Source organism: Panicum virgatum, chromosome 9K (genome assembly GCF_016808335.1).
Source record: "Panicum virgatum strain AP13 chromosome 9K, P.virgatum_v5, whole genome shotgun sequence".
Lineage (NCBI taxonomy): Eukaryota > Viridiplantae > Streptophyta > Magnoliopsida > Poales > Poaceae > Panicum > Panicum virgatum.
In genome coordinates this window covers 59722962-59742936 of record NC_053144.1, presented here as the reverse complement: position 1 = coordinate 59742936, position 19975 = coordinate 59722962, and the positions used below count along the sequence as shown (strand labels likewise).

Sequence of the window (19975 nt, the reverse complement as noted above, 5' to 3'; positions counted from 1 at the left end):
GCTGACAATGACACCATCAATGTCGTGTAGAAGCCCAATAGATAAATAAAAAACGACTGACGTAGCTGTCAATATGTTTACATTTCAACAAATGACTATTATCTTCAGCTTTTGCCTCTCAGAACAGGATGAACCTACCACGTACAGGCATAGCACAGCCTTTCACATTATAGTAGTCGCCTGGGCTAGTTACACTGGATTTTCGCTGCTCTGCCTAATTCCACATTACCTGACATCTTACATGCCCTAGTTTGGGCAAACAAATATATTTACAAATGAAAGAATATTGTACAAGTCCACCTTCCCTTGACCTGAACAAGATCTCGAGGGTGCACGGCAGCAGTTAGTGCCTCTGGCTGTGCATCTGGCCAAGCCTGGTGTTGAGAGCTTCGATATATGTGCGCAGCCGATGCCGATCGGATCTTGTCAGAGTCAAAGGAGGGTTGAGGGCCAGTGATGGTGCCTCGATCAGGAGAAACCGCAGCATGGATACCGCCCTTGTATACCCAGTCTTGGCATCTGCAGCTTTCCCAAACATCTCATCGACCTGCAAATTAGGATGAGAAGTACAACAAGGGATGGGGGTCAAGAGGTAAACAATATGTAACATTAGTTCTGGAATGGAATACATTGAGCTTCACTTACACCACCACGTCTTCCTATATGTAAGGCAGACTGAAATATTATTTCAATTGCATCAGGCATCTCTGTACCATCTGCATACACAAGAACACTATCAGCATCTAAAAGGATTTACCAGCTATCTGTCCAACACTATCATAATGATACACAATTGCCAGCATGTTTAACATACCAGCTATCTGTCCTACAGTGCTGGCTAGTTCTTCAGCATATTCAACATCAGAGAGAAACTGTCTCTCTATCTGCGTGCAGACATCATCAACCAGCTGGGAGTTTGCAAGCAAAGGGGGAACATCAGCACTTAGCCCCTTCATAGATATCCTGGATATAATATCAGCACTTAGCAAAGGGGGAACAACAGCAGCATGGATATCCTGGGAGAGAGACTCTCTTGTAGCTGAAGCTACAAATGTATTGCATAAATGAATTGCTTGCTTCCAGGTTGCAAGAACAATTAGCTGAATAGAGAACGCCTCCAAGTGTCTGCCAGCTTTGATCTTCAATTAGGTGGTTGATCAGCAAAACAAAATCAAGTCAGTAGGTGCTTAACTGCCACTTACAAACATTTTTAAGCGCTAATTGTAGCCTGAAGCTCTTCTTATTATAGAAAACTTAGGTCTAGGCAGTTCAGTGTAACTCACAAATTTTGTTTGCTAGAACACATAAAACTTTAGGGCATCATTTGAATAATAAATCAAGGGAATCTGCACTTATGATGCACTTTTCATCTATACCACCAGGTTAATCAATGACATGTGGCCATGTGGGTCCGATCCTACGTGTCATTGGCGCAAGGCAGATTGTATTGATGAAAAATGCACATTAGGTTGTGGATGAAATAATGTCAACTAATAATAACCATCTACAAAGGTTTAGTCGAAGTAAAATAAAACATGAGCAAATCGTATACGAAAATAATCTTTTTTTAAGGGAAACATACGAAAATAATCCAAATGTCATCAAGGAGATAGATTTTACCTCATCTTTGACCAACCCTGCTATGGTTGATGCATACTGCTCCAACAATCTAATCCTTGTCAGATAATCAGATGGGGGCTGATCAATGGCATCACTCATATCTGCGGATCCCTGTGAAGTGCCAGATGCTGGAGAACAATGGCTATCCAAGCTACCAGTCCCCGCAGATTGTTGTCTATTAATCGGAAAACCATTTATTGGCATTGGTGCACTCGATAAAGTCAACTTAGGTGGTGAAACAGATGAATTATCATATTTTGCTGGCAAGTTCAGCTGTCGAGAGGCATTTGTTGAAGAAGATGATCCCTCTGGGTGCGGTCCAGACACAAAGACATATTCCTGATCTACAAACTCTAATGAATCAATGATAGGGGAATCTACATTTTCAAAGTAAAGAAGTAATAAATAATAAATTCAGTACGAATTATTCATAATTACAATGAAGATGTGCTTGATGGGCAAATGACTTCCATACCTTCAGGATAACCACCTTTACGACCTTGTACTTCATCAATGTTGCTTTCCTTGGTCTTTTTACCAGCATGGTCATGGTGCTGGCTACTAGGAGGATGATTATTACCCAAGATATATCTGGAGAACAGACCAATATGTTTCGATGGACTCTGGCCTGAAGTTTTGTCCAATCTTTTACCCATGGGGAACCCATAAGATTTCATCGGACTTTTACTGTCAGGAACTGGACTGTCATCCTGTCCACTTGACTCATCATCCAAAGGAAAAGGCATACAATCTTCTTGAGAACTTTGGCTTGAAGGCAAATCTCTTATGTCAGATGATGTCCGGCTGTAAATGCAATGCAAATTGCAGAATATTAAACATAACCCAAGATGTCATAAGACGGTAAGAGCAAAGGTAGTGTTCAGAAAGAACCTCAAGGTCCTCTCTGGAGCTTGTTCAGAAAGAAATGGGTGATGCACAAATTCTTCAACTGTAAGCCGCTCCACTGGATCAATTACACAGATTAGCACAGTATTGTTAATATTAAGGAAAAAGTCTAAATTACTAGTTTAGGGGGTTATCCAGACTTTGGCTATAGTTGAGGGGAGTAATTTAGACTTTTTCCTAATATTAACCCATAGCTGCATAGGAACAGCAATAGAATAACGTGATATTCAGTCTGCCCCTTTTAAATACTATGTGAGCCTACTATGGCTGTACATAATTAGTGTAGGCACTAGTGCAAAAGCTCAAATGCAAAAACAGAAACCATCCACTTGTGATGTTTCTTATCTCCTAAAATATTTTAAAAAAAAACAAATATCCCTTGATAAAAGTGATTTCTCAGAGAACCCATTTGTCTATGCAAAACTTTCTTAATATAAGGTATAGCCAGAGTTGAACATCAAATCTGAAGAAGTTACAAATAGAATCATAGTAAGAAGAAAAGGATGCATGACAGTGCCAGTATAACTACTCTTGTTATTAACTTATTATAACTCATTTTTTGAAGTAATATTTGCTGTGTCAGAAAAGCAAGCAAATGTAATGTACTACTTCTAGAATTTCCCCATTACAAGTAGTGACATAAGAAAAAAAAGGAGGTGAAGCAAACTTCTTTACCCCATCAGTTACAATATGAAAAAAGCCTCTATGTAACTACAAATTAGTGATTGGTACCTGAATTGAGTCGCAGCAACTTTCTGCACAAATCAATGCAACCATGGCTCAACTCACAATCAGATGGGAATCGTATTTCACATGACCTGAGTATATTTCTTAGCAGCTGTGGAGCCAATAACATTTTCCCCCGTTAGCACTAGTTCAAATCTAGACCAGACGTACTCAAGTTATCTAAAAAACAGGAGGAAAACCTGGATCTGATTATCCCCATTAAAAGGTGGAATTCCGGTAACAAGTTGATAGAGAATGACACCAACACTCCATAGATCTGCCTGTTCTGTCAGAAAAAGGACCATTAAACACTGCATGACGCACAAACAATAATAGATGATAAACCTCATAAGAAACAGAAATATGCTCAGACCTTTGCATCATACTTCTGTGCTTGCATGACTTCTGGAGCCATGTAAAGTGGTGAACCACAAAGTGTTTCAGCAAGGGCAAATGGTTGCAAAAACCTGCCCAAGGGAAGGGGAAAGCAAACTATCATATGTATGATATTATCAAACTGCTAGATGGCTCATTGAATCATACATCCTTAAAAGCCAACTTGGTCCAACAAAATCATGGGGCATGGAGAGAAAGCTACGCAGATGTTACTATGGACTGAGATGCAATGAATCAAGGCCACAAATGATCATGCAATCGTATATGTAAATTTGAATTAAGAGCTCAATAGCTGAACAATAAAGCAGACCTGAACGCTGTAAGCTACTAGGAGTCGAGATAGTTTTTTATTAATTTATTAATAAGGTGTATCAGTGTACAAAGCTTTTCATGCAGATAAAATAGTTACGCTACATCATGAAATAATGTTCCGATTTATACTTGCAGCAAAAACAACAATGAAAGATAAAATGTGAACCAAGTGTAAAAATATGTTGCAGAAGTGTTCTGGATTTGTTTATTTATGGTTTTATGTGGAGGGCTTCAGAAAATCACTACTTGGCAGTAGCCTAAAAGATCCCATAGGAGAGTAGTGCTGCATCAATGTTTGTAGCATACAATCTAGATTCACTGACATAAGCTGCTGAAATTGGTACCATGGTAATTCAGAAATGTTGTTAGCATTAGTCCAAATACATATGCCAGTTTCAAATAGTGTATGTGGCAGATATTATTTAAAAATCTTGCAGATTAATTGCAGATATACTTTAACAAATATTGCACAATTTTTTTGTCTGAAATATGAAACACCTTTTGCAATGTTGCAATAGCTTATTGGAGCCTTGTTGAGGGAACTTTTGCACTAGTGTAACTTTTGCAACATTTAGATCAGAGGATATACACTGGAATGGCTAACCCACTTGCTGGCACTTTGCAGTCAAGAAGAAGAACTGTATATTTTATAGGGAATGTCTATTTCGAAAGGAGCAGACCAGTATGTCCATGGTCCAGAGTGTTCCATGTCCTTGATCGTTTCAAATGTTAACTAATCACTCCCAGATCTACAAATGTTCAATCGAGCTCAGAGGATAATATGGTTATGGTTTGAGTGGGGATGACAGGGAACACCAACGCCTCATGATAATGGAGATAAGGCCTTGCTTTACTGTGGGGACGATGAAAGGAACCAGAACCAAATAATTTTCCAAGGGAATGAACTCACAGGACACGGGTTTCTCCTTCACATGAAAGAAGAAGTCATGTTCTGAGGCACGGTGGGCGCAAAGGACCAAGTGAAGTTATGTTCTGAGGCTCTGAGCCATGTTCTGAGTTACTTTGCTTTCCAGTGATCATTGATCCTTCACCTTATTCCTGCTTCAGGATGATGCATGGTTTATGCCTTTTCTCCATAACCTCCGGAACCACTGGTGTCTTGCTTTCCTTCTAATATAATCGTCCATTTTTATGGCCTCAGAAAACTAATCGCTCCCAGAAAAAATTCCAAAGAGCAATAGAAAACAAACTGATATCAAGTTGACTCCAATATGAAGAAAGGAAAATGGGACAAGGTGGAAGGCCATTTGTTCAATATGTCAGTAGTACTAATGATATGTCCATTGCATCCAGATCCCAAAGAAAGTCACAAAAGCAGGTATATGCAACTCAATTGCAAATAAACTTGAAAATTCAGGACATCTGTAAAATATCTACTAACATTTTTTTCATCTAAAAAATGAAAGAAATGGAACATGAATAACTCACTTTGCAAATCCAAAGTCGGCAATCTTCAACAGAGAATTTTCATTGTTTTCAACAAGAAGAATGTTCTGTTTGGAAAACCACGAAATTCAGAGTCCAATAAATTAGATAAATTTGACCAGCATATCATTCTTGAACCCTTGACCAGCAATTGCGGGAAATTAAAACTAGATATCAAGTAAAGAACCTGAGGTTTTAGGTCTCGATGAACCACATTATTGTCACGAAGCATTTGCAGACCAGATGCTGCAGAAAAAAGGGAGGAATTATGAAAAAGGCTAGAGAGAGGGAGAGGAGAAGGGGGCTGATGAATCACTTGCCTAACTGACGGATGAAATGCTTTGCAACTGTTTCAGAAACTCTTTTGTGCCGTTGAAGGTATGCATGTAAGTCACCACCTCGGCAATACTCCAATATGAGATATATCCTCCCATGATCCTGATCATATACAACAGTCATGTATGGAAATTACTAATTAGAAACAGACTGTTCTACCGTCCCTCTGGCCTCTGCATGAGGCACTTCTTTTAGTTGCTGGACAGCAAGCAGACAACAACATTGATACCAGAGACAAACTCGAGCCTTGAGTTTGCCATTAAACTGGTAAAGTTCACTCACAAAATTGAGACTGCAAAGCATTACAACTTGTACTGTTCCAATGATCACCAAATCCTAACAAACGTCCAGAAAACTCAATCTAACATGTTAGCCAAGTTGAAGCTCATGCAGGATGTCACCATTACCAGCAAGGCAGCATTTGATGAGTGAACACCCAGTCCATCTTCCAAGGGGGCATCAAGTTAGACAGGTTACCCTTTGCTTGAAGTCTCTACCTATCTAAATTGCTCAAAGTAAAGTAGAATTCAGCTAAGGAACTTCCCGATTCCATACATCATATGCTTACTATTAGACCCCATCAGCACCAAAACATCGCAGATCCACAGCAATAGCACGGGAGATCATGAGGGGCGTCAAATGGGGCGGCTAGCCGCTGGCCGGGTACCTTGACGGAGTCGTGGAGTGCGATGACGTTGGGGTGTCGGATGCGGCGGAGGATGTCGACCTCGGAGAGGAGGCTCTCGCGGAGCTTGCTGCTGAGCCGCTCCATGGCGATCTCTTTCACCGCCACCTCCGTGCCCCGCGCCCAGTGCCGCCCCAGCCACACCTGCGAGTACGCCCCCGACCCGATCGGCCGCAGCAGCTCGTACTCCCCCACCCGCCGCCCGCCCCCGCCTCCGCCGCCGCGGCCGCTGGCGCCGTCCCCCATCGCTCCCGTGTCAAGTCAGAAACCTATCGCGCCGTCGCGGGACTCGCGGGGACGGCGCCGCCGCGCAGGAGAGATGCCGCCGCGGGGAGAAGCAACCGTGTCGTTGCTGCGAAGAGAAGGAAACCGGGCCAGGTCGTGTTCACCCGCGGCGGGGCCGGCCCCTATGGTCATCCCTATCCGCGGCTCTTATAAGATTCCGACGTCTCTCGCAAGATTCTCCCTGCTGGAATTTGATATGCCCATTTATGTTGGCCACAAAAGCAATATATAGTGAGCCATCATAATGTTTCTCGGGTCCGTTTAGTTCCCAAAAATTTTCGTGTGCTACAGTAACTTTGAATATTTGATCACTAATTAGGAGTATTAAATATGGATTACTGACAAAACCCATTTCACAACCCACGCAAAATTGCGAGACGAATCTAATGAACCTAATTATGTAATGATTAGATAATGCCGTGCTACAGTAATCAATCTCTAATGATGGATTAATTAGGCTTAATAGATTCGTCCCGCGATTTCCCGTCCATCCGTGTAATTAGATTTATAATTAGATTATATTTAGTCCTCCTAATCTTTAGTTGAAAATTGCTACAGTAATTTTTCCCAAAAATTTTTGGGGACTAAACGCGCCCATGACGGGAACGCAAAAAACATGTTCTTCAGTTACGTCCTTCAAATTCTGTGGTTCAAACATGTGTTGCATGGTTGCTGTCTAAGGGGGGAAATAAAATGCTCGCCTGGTTTTCTCATGAGCTGATGAGATTTTTTTTTTGAAGGAAAAAAACTCTCCACTCTACACATAAACATCTTTGAGAGCCTCAATGTCACCTTATATTGAGTTGAAAACACTAATACACACTCTCTTCATTACAAATTATAGGTCGTTTTAGTTTTTAGTTTTATATTTATAATTTTTATTATGTATCCAGACATAGCGTATAACTATGTTTATAATAAAATTATATTTAAAAAAACAAAATAATCTATAATTTGAAACTGAGAGAGTAGGATAAATTCCAATGTCTGACTCCTTTTCTCCATTGTACTCAAGTTATGTATCTACGCCAAAATTTGTTAGTAGTATTTTGCTCTCGCGTGTCCTCTGCGCTGCGTGCGTGCTATTGGAACTTTGGGTGTTGTTGGTCGAACTCGACGACGATGTCGACAGGGTGGTATCATATTCATGATGTGTCGATCGTCGAATGCGATCAACTGTAAACTGAGGGAACACGCTCGATGCTGAAGGCCATCTCATAATTTCTTTCAGCCGGCACATAGTAAGAGCAGTTGTAATCTCGGGAAACAACAGGAAGCCAACATATAACACGGATTTGCACTTCACCTGCTTTAGATTTACAATTGCTAGATATGCAGTTCTGCATTACAACAGGAACTTCAGAACGCCTCTGATTTGCCAAGAAAAATTGAGTGCCGCCACACCAGAAAAAAAAACTCTGTAAGAACCTGTCTGAACAATCTGAGATCCCTTTTGAATGACAGGTTTTTCTGTTGCTGAGTTAGTTCCTGAGCCACCAACTGGACTGGTTAGTTCAGCATCGCAAGAGAAGGTAATGCTATCAGTGCAAATTCCACCCAAGTTCCTTGCATTGCTGTTCATCCGGCTGCAGGGTATTTGGTATTGCACCGAACACACATCGGGCAGTTTCAATCCCAGAGATGGTGTTATGGAAAAATGCTGAAGCCTCTTCCATGTTCTTCTGCAGTTCCAGCGTGGAGATGCGCATAAAATGCTTTGAAGAGGGTGCTTTTTGCCCGACAGACACAGTTGGTGCAATATCAGCAACTCTAACAAATCTTTCTGTCGCAGCCTCCCAGGAAAGCTCATGCCTCAATTCATCTGACAGTGGGACTGGATCTTCTCCCAATGCTTTCATTGTTAGCCTGACAAACTCTTTCTCGGTATTATACATGTGACAATTAGGAAACCTTTTGAAAAATTCATTTGAAGGATGGTTTGCACAGATCACAATCTTTCCCATCGCCAAAGCTTCTGCAGTCGTTGTGCATACCACATCTGTTGTGCTTGGGTTTACGAAAACCTTATAGCTGAGGCAAACAACAGGTAGTACAATTCAGTTAGGCCAAGAATAAAAACTGGTGGCATAAAGAATTTATCATACATTTTACTCAACATGGAACCATATAGCAGCCACTAAGGAAGTGAAAGAAAAGGATACTGCTTATCCATTAAAATATTAAATACTCACTCATGAAATATTGAATCTCCATGGTCGCGGCCTGGATAGACTCTAATATCTAAGCTCAATCGCTCAGCTGATGCTTTTACTTCATCAGAATCTTCCCCGCTGCCATACAACTCCATTTTAAGGCCAGATAACTCCATTTGGTGCTTATGAAGCAGATGAAGAAGCTCTGTGTAACCTTTACTCCATACCATCTTTCCAATATAGTATGCACCCTTGAAGAATGCCTGCTCCTTTTGGCATAGCTGCTGATGTTTCAATTTGCCAATTTCAATAAATTTGGGGTTAACTCCATGAACATTACAAATCGCAGACCTAGGGACATCCTGAGTTGCTGCAGACAATCTTATAACCTACATAAGGAGGGTTATAAGAAGAAAGAGTCAGAAAAACTGCAGATTACAATGCAAAAGAAAAGGAAATTATACATTTAAGAACATCAAGCCCATGATTATATAAACTTATTAATGGGCATATAACCAATACAGATATGGATTTGATTACTGTTCCTAAAATATATATAAATACATCATTACAACAAATGATGCCATTATTGTTTATGCTGTTTAGTAAGCAAGGCAGATACCTCAAAAAAGAAGAGAAAATAACGAGCAGGGTGCCTAGTTGCCCTCAATCAAGAAAAAAATATGAGCAATTGATGCATACCATATTTGTCGATTTAATCGAGTTATGGTCTGTGGTAGACTGGTAGCTGATAACAAACTACAACAATTAGGGGAATCCAACAAGTTTGAAGAATAGTATTCAGGTTAAGAATATGTTGCCTCTGATAATGAAGAGTACAAAGTAGAACAAGAAAACTAGTACGTTATATATGTAACCATTAATCGTATAAATGTGCTTGTTTAAGATTAGCACTATGTTTGTCTTCCACTAGAAGTTATCAGCTATGCCTTATGTGATCAACTATACATAGCCTACTTTTTACCATTTTATAGAGCAATTGTCTCTCTAGACTCCTGGAATGCCATCTACACATTGCATTTATAGTGGCATCTGGTGTCCTATTGACATCAGCTGGATCTTGACATATTCTTGGGGAATTGCAAAACAACACAGACAGACCCATAAGTCAACCTACAGTTTGTCAACTAATCATAGCTTCTCCTTTTTAAAACTGGAACTGTTGCGGAAGCTCAATTTTAAGGGAGGTGCTAAGGTATAGGTGTGTCAATGTAGGATTGCCACACCATGAAATGTTGCCTTTGATTTAGAATTGTGTATCCATGTTGGATATATATTTTACCATTGGGCGTTTGGGTTACAGTAGACAATGTCATTATTGTCTATCCAATCTTAACAAAACCGACTGGATGTTAATCACCACAGATCCTAAAAAAAAAAGAGAAACAACACAATAGAAAAATGGAAGTAATAACCTTATGGCAATAGATGTCTGTAACCCAAGAATTGATGTGTTTTAAGATAAATGCACTGATATATCCATTTTTCTCTCTTTTCACATATTCCAAATAGTTCGTATGAACAACACCTATGACTTTTCGGAACTTGGTTTTCCACCTCCGTCCATGATGGTACCATGTAAGATGTTCTGGCTCTTCTAGCACTGCAATATCTGCTTTGTCATCAGATATGGTCTGACTGATGTCCCCAACAGGTAGAATGCTCCTTTTCTCAGTTGAAAACTGCATATGGACATCACAAGTTAGTTTATCATATTATCTCAAGATAAAGAACATTATCTGCACAGCTCAATTGATGCTCTCCTAAATAAACAAATTTTACATAGTGATTTTATAGTTCCCTCCACACTTCAAATGCTCATGTCAGTGTCCTGATTGAAAGGGGCAAAGATAGGTTTCATGCCATTCAATAATTCTCACATTCTACTCTGTGCCCCACCACCACAAATTTTCTAGCCATTCAAGCATTTAATGTACAGGATGAATATACTTTTCAGAAACCAAACTACCTCATAGTCTCATACTATGTACTTCACTGAGATTGAGCAAAGATTTTTTTTTCCTTTTTGTGTTAGAAAGGAGGCAAGCGGATTAGTGAAATCTCAAAAAAAAAGGGAATAAAAAACTGGGACCTCTGGTTTTTAGCAAGAAGTAAACCATGCTAGTAAGTAACACATCCATACCGACACAACTTTATATATTAACATGAGAATTCAAACAGTATCTGCAAGATTTGTTCAACTTTTACCTTCCCAGGATAGAACTTTATATTGAACCTTGGTAACACCCCAATCCGCTCCTCAAGCCACCGCCGCACGTAGGCTTCCTGCTCTGCCGGCGAACTGAACTTCATCTTGTTAGGATAAACAAGAATCTGATCCCCATTGGACAGCCACGGCACCACCAGCGTAACCTCCCAGTTTCCAGCCTTGGCGAGGTATGCGGCCCGAAACAGGGGATTGACGGCCGTACCAGTCATCCATGGCAGGCTCGCGGTGGTGAATATTGCAACATTCTGCTGCTTCCCCGCCATGGACACCAGAACCACCCAGCAACTAGCTGCTGCTGCAATGTCCAAGAAACACCAATACTAGTACTCAAATTGTATCACCTATGAGGTTAGGAATAGCATAATAACTGAAGATAAGAGCAACTCCAACAGATTGATCTTCCCCTTTCTCCTTTCCACTTTTTCTCAATATAGGGGATTGATGTTGAAAAAATCTACTCCAGCAGGTTGATTTTTCATCTCCCTTTCCCCTTTACTTTTTGTCAATCCCCAATAATTTCTCTCCAATCTCCAATAGAAAATGGAGAAATCACATCTCCCTTTCCATATAGAAAGGGGGAAAATCAATCTGCTGGAGCACTTCTTCCATATATGTTGAAATTGAAAAAGGAGATTTCCCTATATGGTGAGAAAGGGGAAAGAGGAAGATCAATCTATTGGAGTTGCTCTAAGCAGAATACAATGCCGCATCTTTGCCCAATGCCCATACACTCCCCACCCCAAAGGCCGGTCCCTGTCGCCTTCGGAGAATCGGTTCACGAGCTGTGGATCAAAAAGTCAAGAGACCCAAGAGCATCTAATTCGACCCCTCCTCCCCGCCCCCCACAAATGCAAACGTGACTCGCGCGCGCGCGAGGGGCCCACGACAGAGATCTATCGAGGGACATCGATCTGAGCTCTCGATCTCAAATCGTGGGCTTGGCTGCGCTAATCGGCTGTTGAACCAAACCACCTAGGACCAAACCACACAACTAATCAAGCAAAAATCTCAAACCATCCGATTCCCCAACCGAAGCACCCCGCTCGAACCAGTCCATCCCGAACAAGTTGGATTGCCCTATGCCGTTCCACCTTCCCAGCCCCCAGCGAAACACTCCCTGAATTCGAGACGGCGCGCGGACGGGGAAGAATCGAGAGGAAAGAAGAGGAACTCACCTGCGTGGTTGGCGCCTTGGCGGGGCAATAGGTTGAGGAGACAGTTGGAGGCGAAGGGAATGAGGGGCCTATGGAGGAAGACAGGGCGTTGGGAATGGGGTAGGTGCCGAACGCACACGGGATCCCCGCGGGAATCTTGGCCTCGTATTCCAACGACCCAGCGAAGCCAGTCAGGGCAATTTGCGCCGAGAGGAAGGTCGTGTTTGAATCACGCTAGGATCTTAGCATGCACATTTTTTTTTATAAAAAAATTCGTATACAAAATTCGTATACATGAAATATTAAATGAAGTACTAAATAAATTAATGATAGTAGTTGATCGATGATTTGCTACAGTGATACTACAGTGACCGTTTTTTAATCACGCAGTCAAAGGCCTCGTTAGATTCTTTAAATGTTTCGAAATTGATTTTACAAACTGTTTTTATTTAATACTACCCTTAATTAGTGGTCAAAATGCGAATCTTCCTAGCATGAGATGCTTCTAGTGGCCGAAGTCTGGTTCGTCCGTCTCCAGTGTGTCGTTGTGTACAAACTTTAGTGGGCTTTTGACGTGAGGGCTGGGATGAAAGGGGCCACAGCACCCGGTGTCAAACCAAGGTTATATACGGAGTAGGTGCGAAGTCCTTTTCATCCACTCTTCTTTTCCTGATCTTGCTTCTCGAGCGCAGTTTATGCTCCTCGTAGTTGGGTACTTGGGTGGAATCTCGCAGGGATCTCGCAGTCTCACAGCTTCATTTCCGAATCTAGCGCCGGGATGAGATGCTTCCACCCTTGGCCAGTATCAAAACCATTTTTAAGGTCAAGTGTCTGCAGTTTCAGACTTGAATAGATGTGTTATCAGGTAGGGAGCACTTGTTTAGTACTCTGATACGCAAAGTTCTTGCTTGTTAGGCAAAACCAATGGTCTTGTCGACATCTGCTAAACAGAAGGTTATTCTTCTAGAGAGATCCAAAAGTCCTTGCAGGAACCGAAGTACAGGCGACCCTGCCTAACCATATCAGGTTGAAATTTTCTAGGTTAAGGTTTGTGCTTGAAGGAAAAGTCTCCTCCTACTTCTTGCTCTGTCTGAAGATTTGTGGCTGGCATACAGATACAGCTTGCAATCAGCATAAACTAGCAGCAGGCTGCAACATCATCAGTCGGCTTCTTTGTCGACATCAAGAAACCAGGATTGGAAGCTGCTGCATCAGTGTCGCCAAAAATTTGATACTAGAAAAAAATGTGGCTGGTCCACGGGCCGTATGACAGGACTGCTTAACCACATAGACATGCCTGTCTTCAGAGATGATCGAAATTTCTCTGGAGGAAGGACAATGGCGAGTCCTGGAAGATAACCAGAGGAGCTGGAGTCTAGAGATGCGGACAACTGACAGAAGAAAGCGGTTACTGGATGAGCTTAAATTAAGTAGTAGCCTGACAACTGACATGTCTTTCCTCAAGAGTCAAATGCAGCTACTATGTTTATCATTTTTAGGAATTGGACTGATTCTGCAACAGTTTTCATGTTAGGTGATAGATGGCTAGTATTTCTGTAGAATTTTTTGCATGGAGAGTTGTAGACAGCGAAAGCTTAACAAAATGATTTCTGCAAGAGAGAGGAGATGAGGATGCTAACTTATGACACAAAGAAAACTTTTGTTCTTCTTTCCATTCAATCTGATACCTATCTACAACCACGTAGAGAAATTAACCATATATAGCTCGGTAGACACTAGTTGGGAGAGGCAGACAGGGGGACAACTCGTTACACTTGCAGATAGACAACCGAGCAACAAATGAAACAACAAACATATGAAGCGCACGCGATCGGATGCACGGGACAACCGTCACATAACGATCTCAGGCTTGAGGATGCTGGACTTGATCTCCTTGTGCGGGAGCACGACGCCGCCGTTGCTGTAGATCTCGTCGCAGACGTGCACGTCCTCGCCGAGGATGGTCATGTTCTCCACGCGCGCCCACCTGCCGACGGTGGAGTGCCAGCCGATGATGCTGCTGGCGACGCAGGCGTGCTGCTTCACGCGAGCGCCGCGCATCACCGTGCACCGGGACAGCCGCACCCCGGCCTCCACCACGCACCCGGGGCCGACGGCCACGTCGGGCCCGATCAGGCACCCCTCCCCGATCACCGCCGTCTCGTGCACCAGCACGTTGCCCAGGACGTGCGCGCCCGACGCCAGCCGCGCGGGCGCCTTCTTCCGCAGGGAGTCGAGGTACAGGCGCAGGCCGGTGATGTAGTCGCGCGGCTGCCCGATGTCCATCCAGAAACCCGGCAGCACCATGGCGAAGAGCCCGGCGTCCGCCGCGATGCGCGGGAACACCTCCTTCTCGATGGACGTCGGCTTCAGCTCGATGCGGTCGAGGACCGACGGGTTGAGCAGGTAGATGCCGGCGTTGATCTTGTTGCCCACGAACACCTTGGGCTTCTCCACGAAGCGCTCCACCTTGCCGGTGCCCTCCTCCATGACCACCACGCCGTACTTGGACGGCTCGTCCACCTTGGTGACCATGATCGTCGCCTCGCCGCCGTGGGCCTTGTGGAACTGGATGAGCTCCGCGAACGGGTACTCGCTGATCACGTCGCTGTTGAGCACGAAGAAAGGGTCGCCGGAGCCGTCGGCGAGCTTGTCGCGGGCCAGGGCCAGAGGGCCCGCGGTGCCCAGGGGCTCCGTCTCCTGGGAGCAGGTGATCTTGATGCCAAGCTTGCTCTCGAAGTCCTTGAGAAAGTTGAGCATCACCTGCAGTTAATTTTACCAAAAGCATCACCAGTGAGATCCAGGCGTCCCGCTCAAAAAAAAAGAGAGAGAGATCCAGGCGTCGGTTCGACAAATGCACGAACGCTCATGTGCGCGCCATGCCGATCGTGACAGAGGGCTGTTTACCTCAGGCTGGTAATTGATGGCCAGGACGACCTCTGTGACCCCAACTTCCTTCAGAGCTTCGATCTGTGTATCACAGCATCCAGTAAATTCAACCAAATACCGTATCAATTCAGCAACAGTAGGCCTGAAAGTGATTTTGTTTGCTTGCTTTTTGGTTACTTCAAAAGATCAAAAGCCATCATTGTTCTTCACCAATTATTTGCCACGACGAACAGTGATATAGGTGGACGACTATTTCAGTATTTCCGTGAGGAATTCACTCACATGGATCCAATCCACCCAATCATGACACGGACGGAGGCGATTAAAAACTGTATTTAAAGCTTATAACAGCTCAGGCTGGTCAATCGCGGGGTTGTTGCCGAAATCGACTTCTCTTGGCACCATTTCCTAATGACTTAAAATGATCTGAGAGACGGCGCATTCATGCTGACCTGATGCAGGATCATGGGCTTGTTGCCGAAGTCGACGAGCGGCTTGGGCACACTGAGCGTCAGCGGCCGCAGGCGGGTGCCGAAGCCTCCGACGAGAATGAGCGCCTTCATGCTGCCTGCGGCTGCAGTCCTCCTCCCAACTCAGCTCTCGAACCTGTGAGAAATGCAGCGAGCAGCAGGAAACACGGTGAGTGAGATTGAGATCCTCCGATCCCGATCCGATCCGGACGCCGTGGTGGTCACGGTCACGGAGCGTACAGTTCGCGGATAGCCACTGAACTCCGAGACGACCCTCTCCTGTCCCCCGGCCCCCCTGCCTACGCGGACGCCATGTGTGATGTGCCCCAGCACCGAGCCCACCCAGGTGGCAGTGGCATGGAAGCGACGCGGCTGCCCCTGCCCCTGATTCGAAGGCACGCGGAAAAAGGATGGCCTGCCCGGTTGGAGGAGTGGCCGATGGCTTGCTTTATCGGGTATTCGGGTAGTAGTAGCCTAGTAGGTGAGAGGAAGACGGCAAATGGATGCAGGAGCAGATCGGCTGATCGGGGAAGTGGGGGGAAATGGTGTGGGGCCGCCTCGCGCCAAAGCCTAAATGCGTGATCCATCTAGCTCCTTCCGTGCGCAACATGCTGCTGAAAACGCAGGCGTAATGCGAGCGGCTGCCTCCCACCGGAAAACCAACCAAATGGCAATTATAGATCGCCCGCCAGCACAGCAGCGGACCATATCCTTTTTTTATGGCTTTGTACATCTTTTTTTTTTATCAAAGGCTTTGTACACCTAGCATCACCTGCAATGTTACCCTAGTGATATCTTGTAACACCCAAGAAAAACCGCAGACGGTCCGCTAGGGATCGGCGGACGGTCCGCCAGAGTAAAGCCCAGATATTTAGCTGGATGTGGGCCCGGTCGTCATCTCCTTTCTCATTCCCACCTCGACCAGTCTGCTCGTGCCGCCGTCGCCTCCTTCCGTCGATCTCCCTCCTCCGGCCACCATACTTCAATTCCTCGTGCGAGCACCTTCCCCAGCACCTCCTCCACCTTCCCCAATCCCCAGCCCAGCTTCTACCAGCCGGAATCGCCCTCGCCACCGCCGGTCACCATTGGAGCCGCTTGAAGCTTTGCTCCACCGTCGATCCGCTTCTCCGGTCATCCTCCGCTCGAACCGACCGCGGGAATGCAATCGTGGTGAGTCACTTGGCCCCCCTGGCCTCTTTCCCCCTCCCGTTGTGCGCCGCCGGCGCCGGTGAACCGCCGCCGCCGCTGTGCTTACTGCCGCCTGTCGGGTGGTCTGCAAAAGTGAATCGCGGACGGTCCGCCTAGGAGGGCCGGACAGTCCGCAGGTCAAGTTAGAAGTTGTCCAGAGAGGATGTTGTCTCTGGTGTTTTCGTAGGATTGAACTGCGGACGGTCCGCTATTGGAGAGCGGACAATCCGCCGTAGAGTTTGAACTTTGTCCAGAGACGATGTTGTCTCTGGTGGGTTCCGCAGGGTTGAACTGCGGACGGTCCGCTTTTGGAGAGCGGACAGTCCGCCGTAGAGTCTAGGATTTTGTTCAGAGACGTTGTCGTCTCTGGTGGTTGGGCAGAGTGAACTGCGGACGGTCCGCCAAGGGGGGCCGGACGGTCCGCCGTTAGTATTAGAAATTCGTCCAGAGACGTCGTTGTCTCTGGTGGATTGGCGTAGGTGTGTTGTGGACAGTCCGCTACTGAGGCGCGGACAGTCCGCCAGTCAGTCTAGAAATTCATCCAGAGACGTTGTAGGTTCTGGCGAGTTGGCAGAGATGTACTGCGGACAGTCCGCTACTGGATCGCGGACCGTTCGCCGTATAGTTGTAAGTTTATCCAGAGACGTGGGTAGGTCTGGTAGGTCGGTAAGTTTGAGTTGAGGACAGTCCGCTGCTGCATAGCGGACAGTCCGCCAATTAGTTCATTTTTTAGTATGGTTCTTTTGTAAGTAGTGAATTTTAGCTGCACTAATTTGTGTTATATGTATGTGCATTAATTGACATTTCATATATATATTCATGCATATGCATTATTGCACCTCATTTAGGTGCACTAGAGGTATACGTGTGGACGTGAAGCACACGGTGTTGGAGCCGACCCACAAGACGGTGTTCGACGGATATCGCCAGAAGATGGAAGGACCCGCTGAAGCAACCAAAGACCCGGCCCAAGGTCGGAAGGGCCCAAAGCCTTAATAACATTAACACTGACTTAGTGTTACCCCAGGCAAGCCCCGGTGCACATCCTAGTATTTGAAATTATAACACCTATATATATCTGTTTGTTGTGCATTACGTATAGAAATTGGTTGAAACCCTAGTTGCATGATCCCTAGGTTTCTTTAAGTTTATACTAGTATGTTAGGACGATAGTAATGCTATGCTTAAGAGTTCCCGGTAGAAGCCGAGTGACTTCTTGTCACCTGCGAGATTTAGGATGTTTAGAAGTCGAGTAATTTCCGGTTACTCGCGAGATATGTGAATTAATTATATTTCGACATATGAGTTGCTGAATGGATATAGAATGCATGGAAATTTGAGACCGGGCGGGAGAGGTGTTGTCCCGTCTGAGTCAGTTAAGGACCGAACCGTTGTTGGCCCTGCTGATCATGTTTGAACTGTACTAACCGCATGCCGGAAGTAGGAGGTAGTCGAAACCGGTAAACCTAGTACTGCCTCGCTTCGAAAGTACAGAACTTCATCACCACCCCTTAGGGCGAGTCGAGTAGTCGCGCAGAAACTGGATGCATATGTTTACTTTTGGTGGTTTCTCGTTGAGCTCGGCTGACTATATGTAGGTGGGGCGGTTCTGTAGTTCGAGGCGGGAAGGGGAATGGTAGGTGCGTGCGGTCCGACGGGGCATACGCGTGCCGTGTTGGTTAGGTCCACCTTGCAAGGTTAAATCGAATCGATTCGCCGCCAGTCGCTCTCGGACATGGACACCTTGTTCACTGCGTCACAGCGTAGTATCGAGTGGGAGTATGTCTGTCATATGGTTATATTCACTTGGAATGTTATTATATGCTTTACCATGTTTGCTCTAGATATGCTAAATTTAGATGATGGTCAAGATATACAGAATCATGAGCTAAAATATGGAAATAAGGATTCACTTTAGTTGCTTTTTCTGCAAAAGTAACCACCAGCCAAAAGCTTTGCATGTCTAGATATGTGGGCTAAGTTATACTCACTGGTCGGGTAAGTCTTGCTGAGTATTAGTTGTCAGGGTTTGTTGTTTACCCTATTTTAGGTTTATGAGCTAACTAAGTGTCATATCGGTGGGCTCGATGTGGCGTCTTGTCTTCACGTTTCGGTAGTTCTCGATTTATTTAGTTTGTTTTATTTATTCTCTAATAAAAATACTCTGTTTTTCATTTGTAAAGTTTACATTTTAAGCTGTTTTGTAAAAGTCTTAATATAATTTGCTATTTTTGTAAGATTGTATCATGCTGGTACCATCTGTGCTCGCCTTCGTGCGAGACTTCTGGTGTCTTTTGGTCGGCCTGTGGGTTGAAAACAGTCTGTCAAATTACACTTAATTAAGCTAATGCGTCAAATGATAACGGTTATACTTAATTAAGCATTTTAATTTGGCGGATCTGTCACGTATCTGTTTTGGGGCACGCAGAATGGGTACAGGCTGGATCCATGATGAGGATTTGAGGAGAGATGAGATTATGGCATGGTCACCGGTAGCAGAAAAGAAAAGGAACGGAGCAAAACGGGGCATGAAAGGAAAGAAACGGAAGGGATGGACAGTGCGGTGATTGCTCAATTGCTGATTGCAGATCTGCCCTGGCCTGGCCCGGATGATCTGGGCTGCCATGCCTGCGGCGTCAAGAAATCTCTTGGCGTCTCCCTACCGACACAATGACCGACCACCAATAGCATTTACGGGCAATAAGATTTTAAGTCGTGAGAGAGAACAGAGCAGAAATCACAACCGGCAGTACTAGTAGCAGAGAATTAGCATGCCAGTGCAACTCAGCGGAGCACGGCGTACGCACCTCGAACCCTTGACGCGACGGCGGCCGCTCGAGACGACGAGGAGACGGAGAAGAGGCGTTTCGTCAACGGCGCCGAGGAGGACTCGAGGCCGGAGAAGAAGAAGCCGCTGGGGGAGGGGAGAGGGAAAGCTGAAAAGGCGTCGGCTGCGGGCCTGCGGCTCAAAGACGCGGCTGCCACTGCCAGCGACGCCGCGTCTTTATACCGGCTCTCCGCGACTCCGCCCTCGCCCGTCGCCCCTCTTCTGCAGCAGCCGGCAGCTTCATGCGGTTGACGTAGTTTAATCTGCTGGCTTCCGCGCCAATCAATCACCGAGCGTTCGCCTCCCTCTTTTTGTATTTTTGCAGCAACGA

At 45.1% G+C, this 19975-nt stretch overlaps 3 protein-coding genes across 7 annotated transcripts; all 3 read right to left on the bottom strand.

Annotated features, from left to right (window-relative positions):
* Positions 1-20: 20 nt before the first annotated feature.
* On the bottom strand, positions 21-6841 carry LOC120652883 (serine/threonine-protein kinase ATG1c-like). Of its 3 annotated transcripts, XM_039930821.1 has the most exons (14): positions 6410-6840; positions 5727-5844; positions 5594-5652; positions 5410-5474; positions 3626-3719; positions 3453-3533; positions 3259-3364; positions 2512-2584; positions 2096-2424; positions 1621-1997; positions 1010-1139; positions 815-958; positions 646-716; positions 21-547 (listed from the first exon to the last, which is right to left on the bottom strand). In XM_039930821.1, the coding sequence occupies exons 1-14, from the start codon at positions 6671-6673 to the stop codon at positions 344-346; spliced, it is 2115 nt and encodes a 704-aa protein (XP_039786755.1). In that variant the 5' UTR covers positions 6674-6840; the 3' UTR covers positions 21-343. The 3 variants fall into 3 exon arrangements, with proteins under 3 accessions (XP_039786755.1, XP_039786754.1, XP_039786753.1); XM_039930820.1 differs by having other exon boundaries at positions 815-1139; positions 1621-1964; positions 6410-6841; XM_039930819.1 differs by having other exon boundaries at positions 815-1139.
* A 1072-nt stretch (positions 6842-7913) lies between these two features.
* LOC120652882 (digalactosyldiacylglycerol synthase 2, chloroplastic-like) lies at positions 7914-12451 on the bottom strand. 2 transcript variants are annotated; one of them, XM_039930818.1, is made up of 5 exons: positions 12292-12451; positions 11095-11411; positions 10302-10568; positions 8905-9254; positions 7914-8743 (listed from the first exon to the last, which is right to left on the bottom strand). In XM_039930818.1, exons 2-5 carry the CDS (start codon positions 11377-11379, stop codon positions 8254-8256), a joined length of 1392 nt encoding a protein of 463 aa, XP_039786752.1. In that variant the 5' UTR covers positions 11380-11411; positions 12292-12451; the 3' UTR covers positions 7914-8253. The 2 variants fall into 2 exon arrangements, with proteins under 2 accessions (XP_039786752.1, XP_039786751.1); XM_039930817.1 differs by having other exon boundaries at positions 11095-11408; positions 12292-12424.
* Positions 12452-13897: 1446 nt separating this feature from the next.
* On the bottom strand, positions 13898-19975 carry LOC120652881 (probable mannose-1-phosphate guanylyltransferase 1). Of its 2 annotated transcripts, none has more exons than XM_039930814.1 (4): positions 19625-19975; positions 15612-15765; positions 15178-15240; positions 13898-15033 (listed from the first exon to the last, which is right to left on the bottom strand). In XM_039930814.1, the coding sequence occupies exons 2-4, from the start codon at positions 15720-15722 to the stop codon at positions 14122-14124; spliced, it is 1086 nt and encodes a 361-aa protein (XP_039786748.1). In that variant the 5' UTR covers positions 15723-15765; positions 19625-19975; the 3' UTR covers positions 13898-14121. The 2 variants fall into 2 exon arrangements, with proteins under 2 accessions (XP_039786748.1, XP_039786750.1); XM_039930816.1 differs by lacking the exon at positions 19625-19975 and adding an exon at positions 15870-16628.

Excerpts from the sequence above, each read along its gene's own strand:
- LOC120652882 (XM_039930818.1), bottom strand. The coding sequence starts at position 11,379 with ATGGCGGGGAAGCAGCAGAATGTTGCAATATTCACCACCGCGAGCCTG. Across the intron at positions 10,569-11,094 it reads TAAAGTTCTATCCTGGGAAG|TTTTCAACTGAGAAAAGGAG; the intron begins GTAAAAGTTGAA and ends GTCCATATGCAG. Across the intron at positions 8,744-8,904 it reads GGAGATTCAATATTTCATGA|CTATAAGGTTTTCGTAAACC; the intron begins GTGAGTATTTAA and ends TGTTTGCCTCAG.
- LOC120652883 (XM_039930819.1), bottom strand. The coding sequence starts at position 6,673 with ATGGGGGACGGCGCCAGCGGCCGCGGCGGCGGAGGCGGGGGCGGGCGG. Across the intron at positions 5,845-6,409 it reads CACTCCACGACTCCGTCAAG|GATCATGGGAGGATATATCT; the intron begins GTACCCGGCCAG and ends GTATATGATCAG. Across the intron at positions 1,140-1,620 it reads CAGGGTTGGTCAAAGATGAG|ATCAAAGCTGGCAGACACTT; the intron begins GTAAAATCTATC and ends ACCTAATTGAAG.
- LOC120652881 (XM_039930814.1), bottom strand. The coding sequence starts at position 15,722 with ATGAAGGCGCTCATTCTCGTCGGAGGCTTCGGCACCCGCCTGCGGCCG. Across the intron at positions 15,241-15,611 it reads AGCCCATGATCCTGCATCAG|ATCGAAGCTCTGAAGGAAGT; the intron begins GTCAGCATGAAT and ends TGTGATACACAG. Across the intron at positions 15,034-15,177 it reads CCATCAATTACCAGCCTGAG|GTGATGCTCAACTTTCTCAA; the intron begins GTAAACAGCCCT and ends AATTAACTGCAG.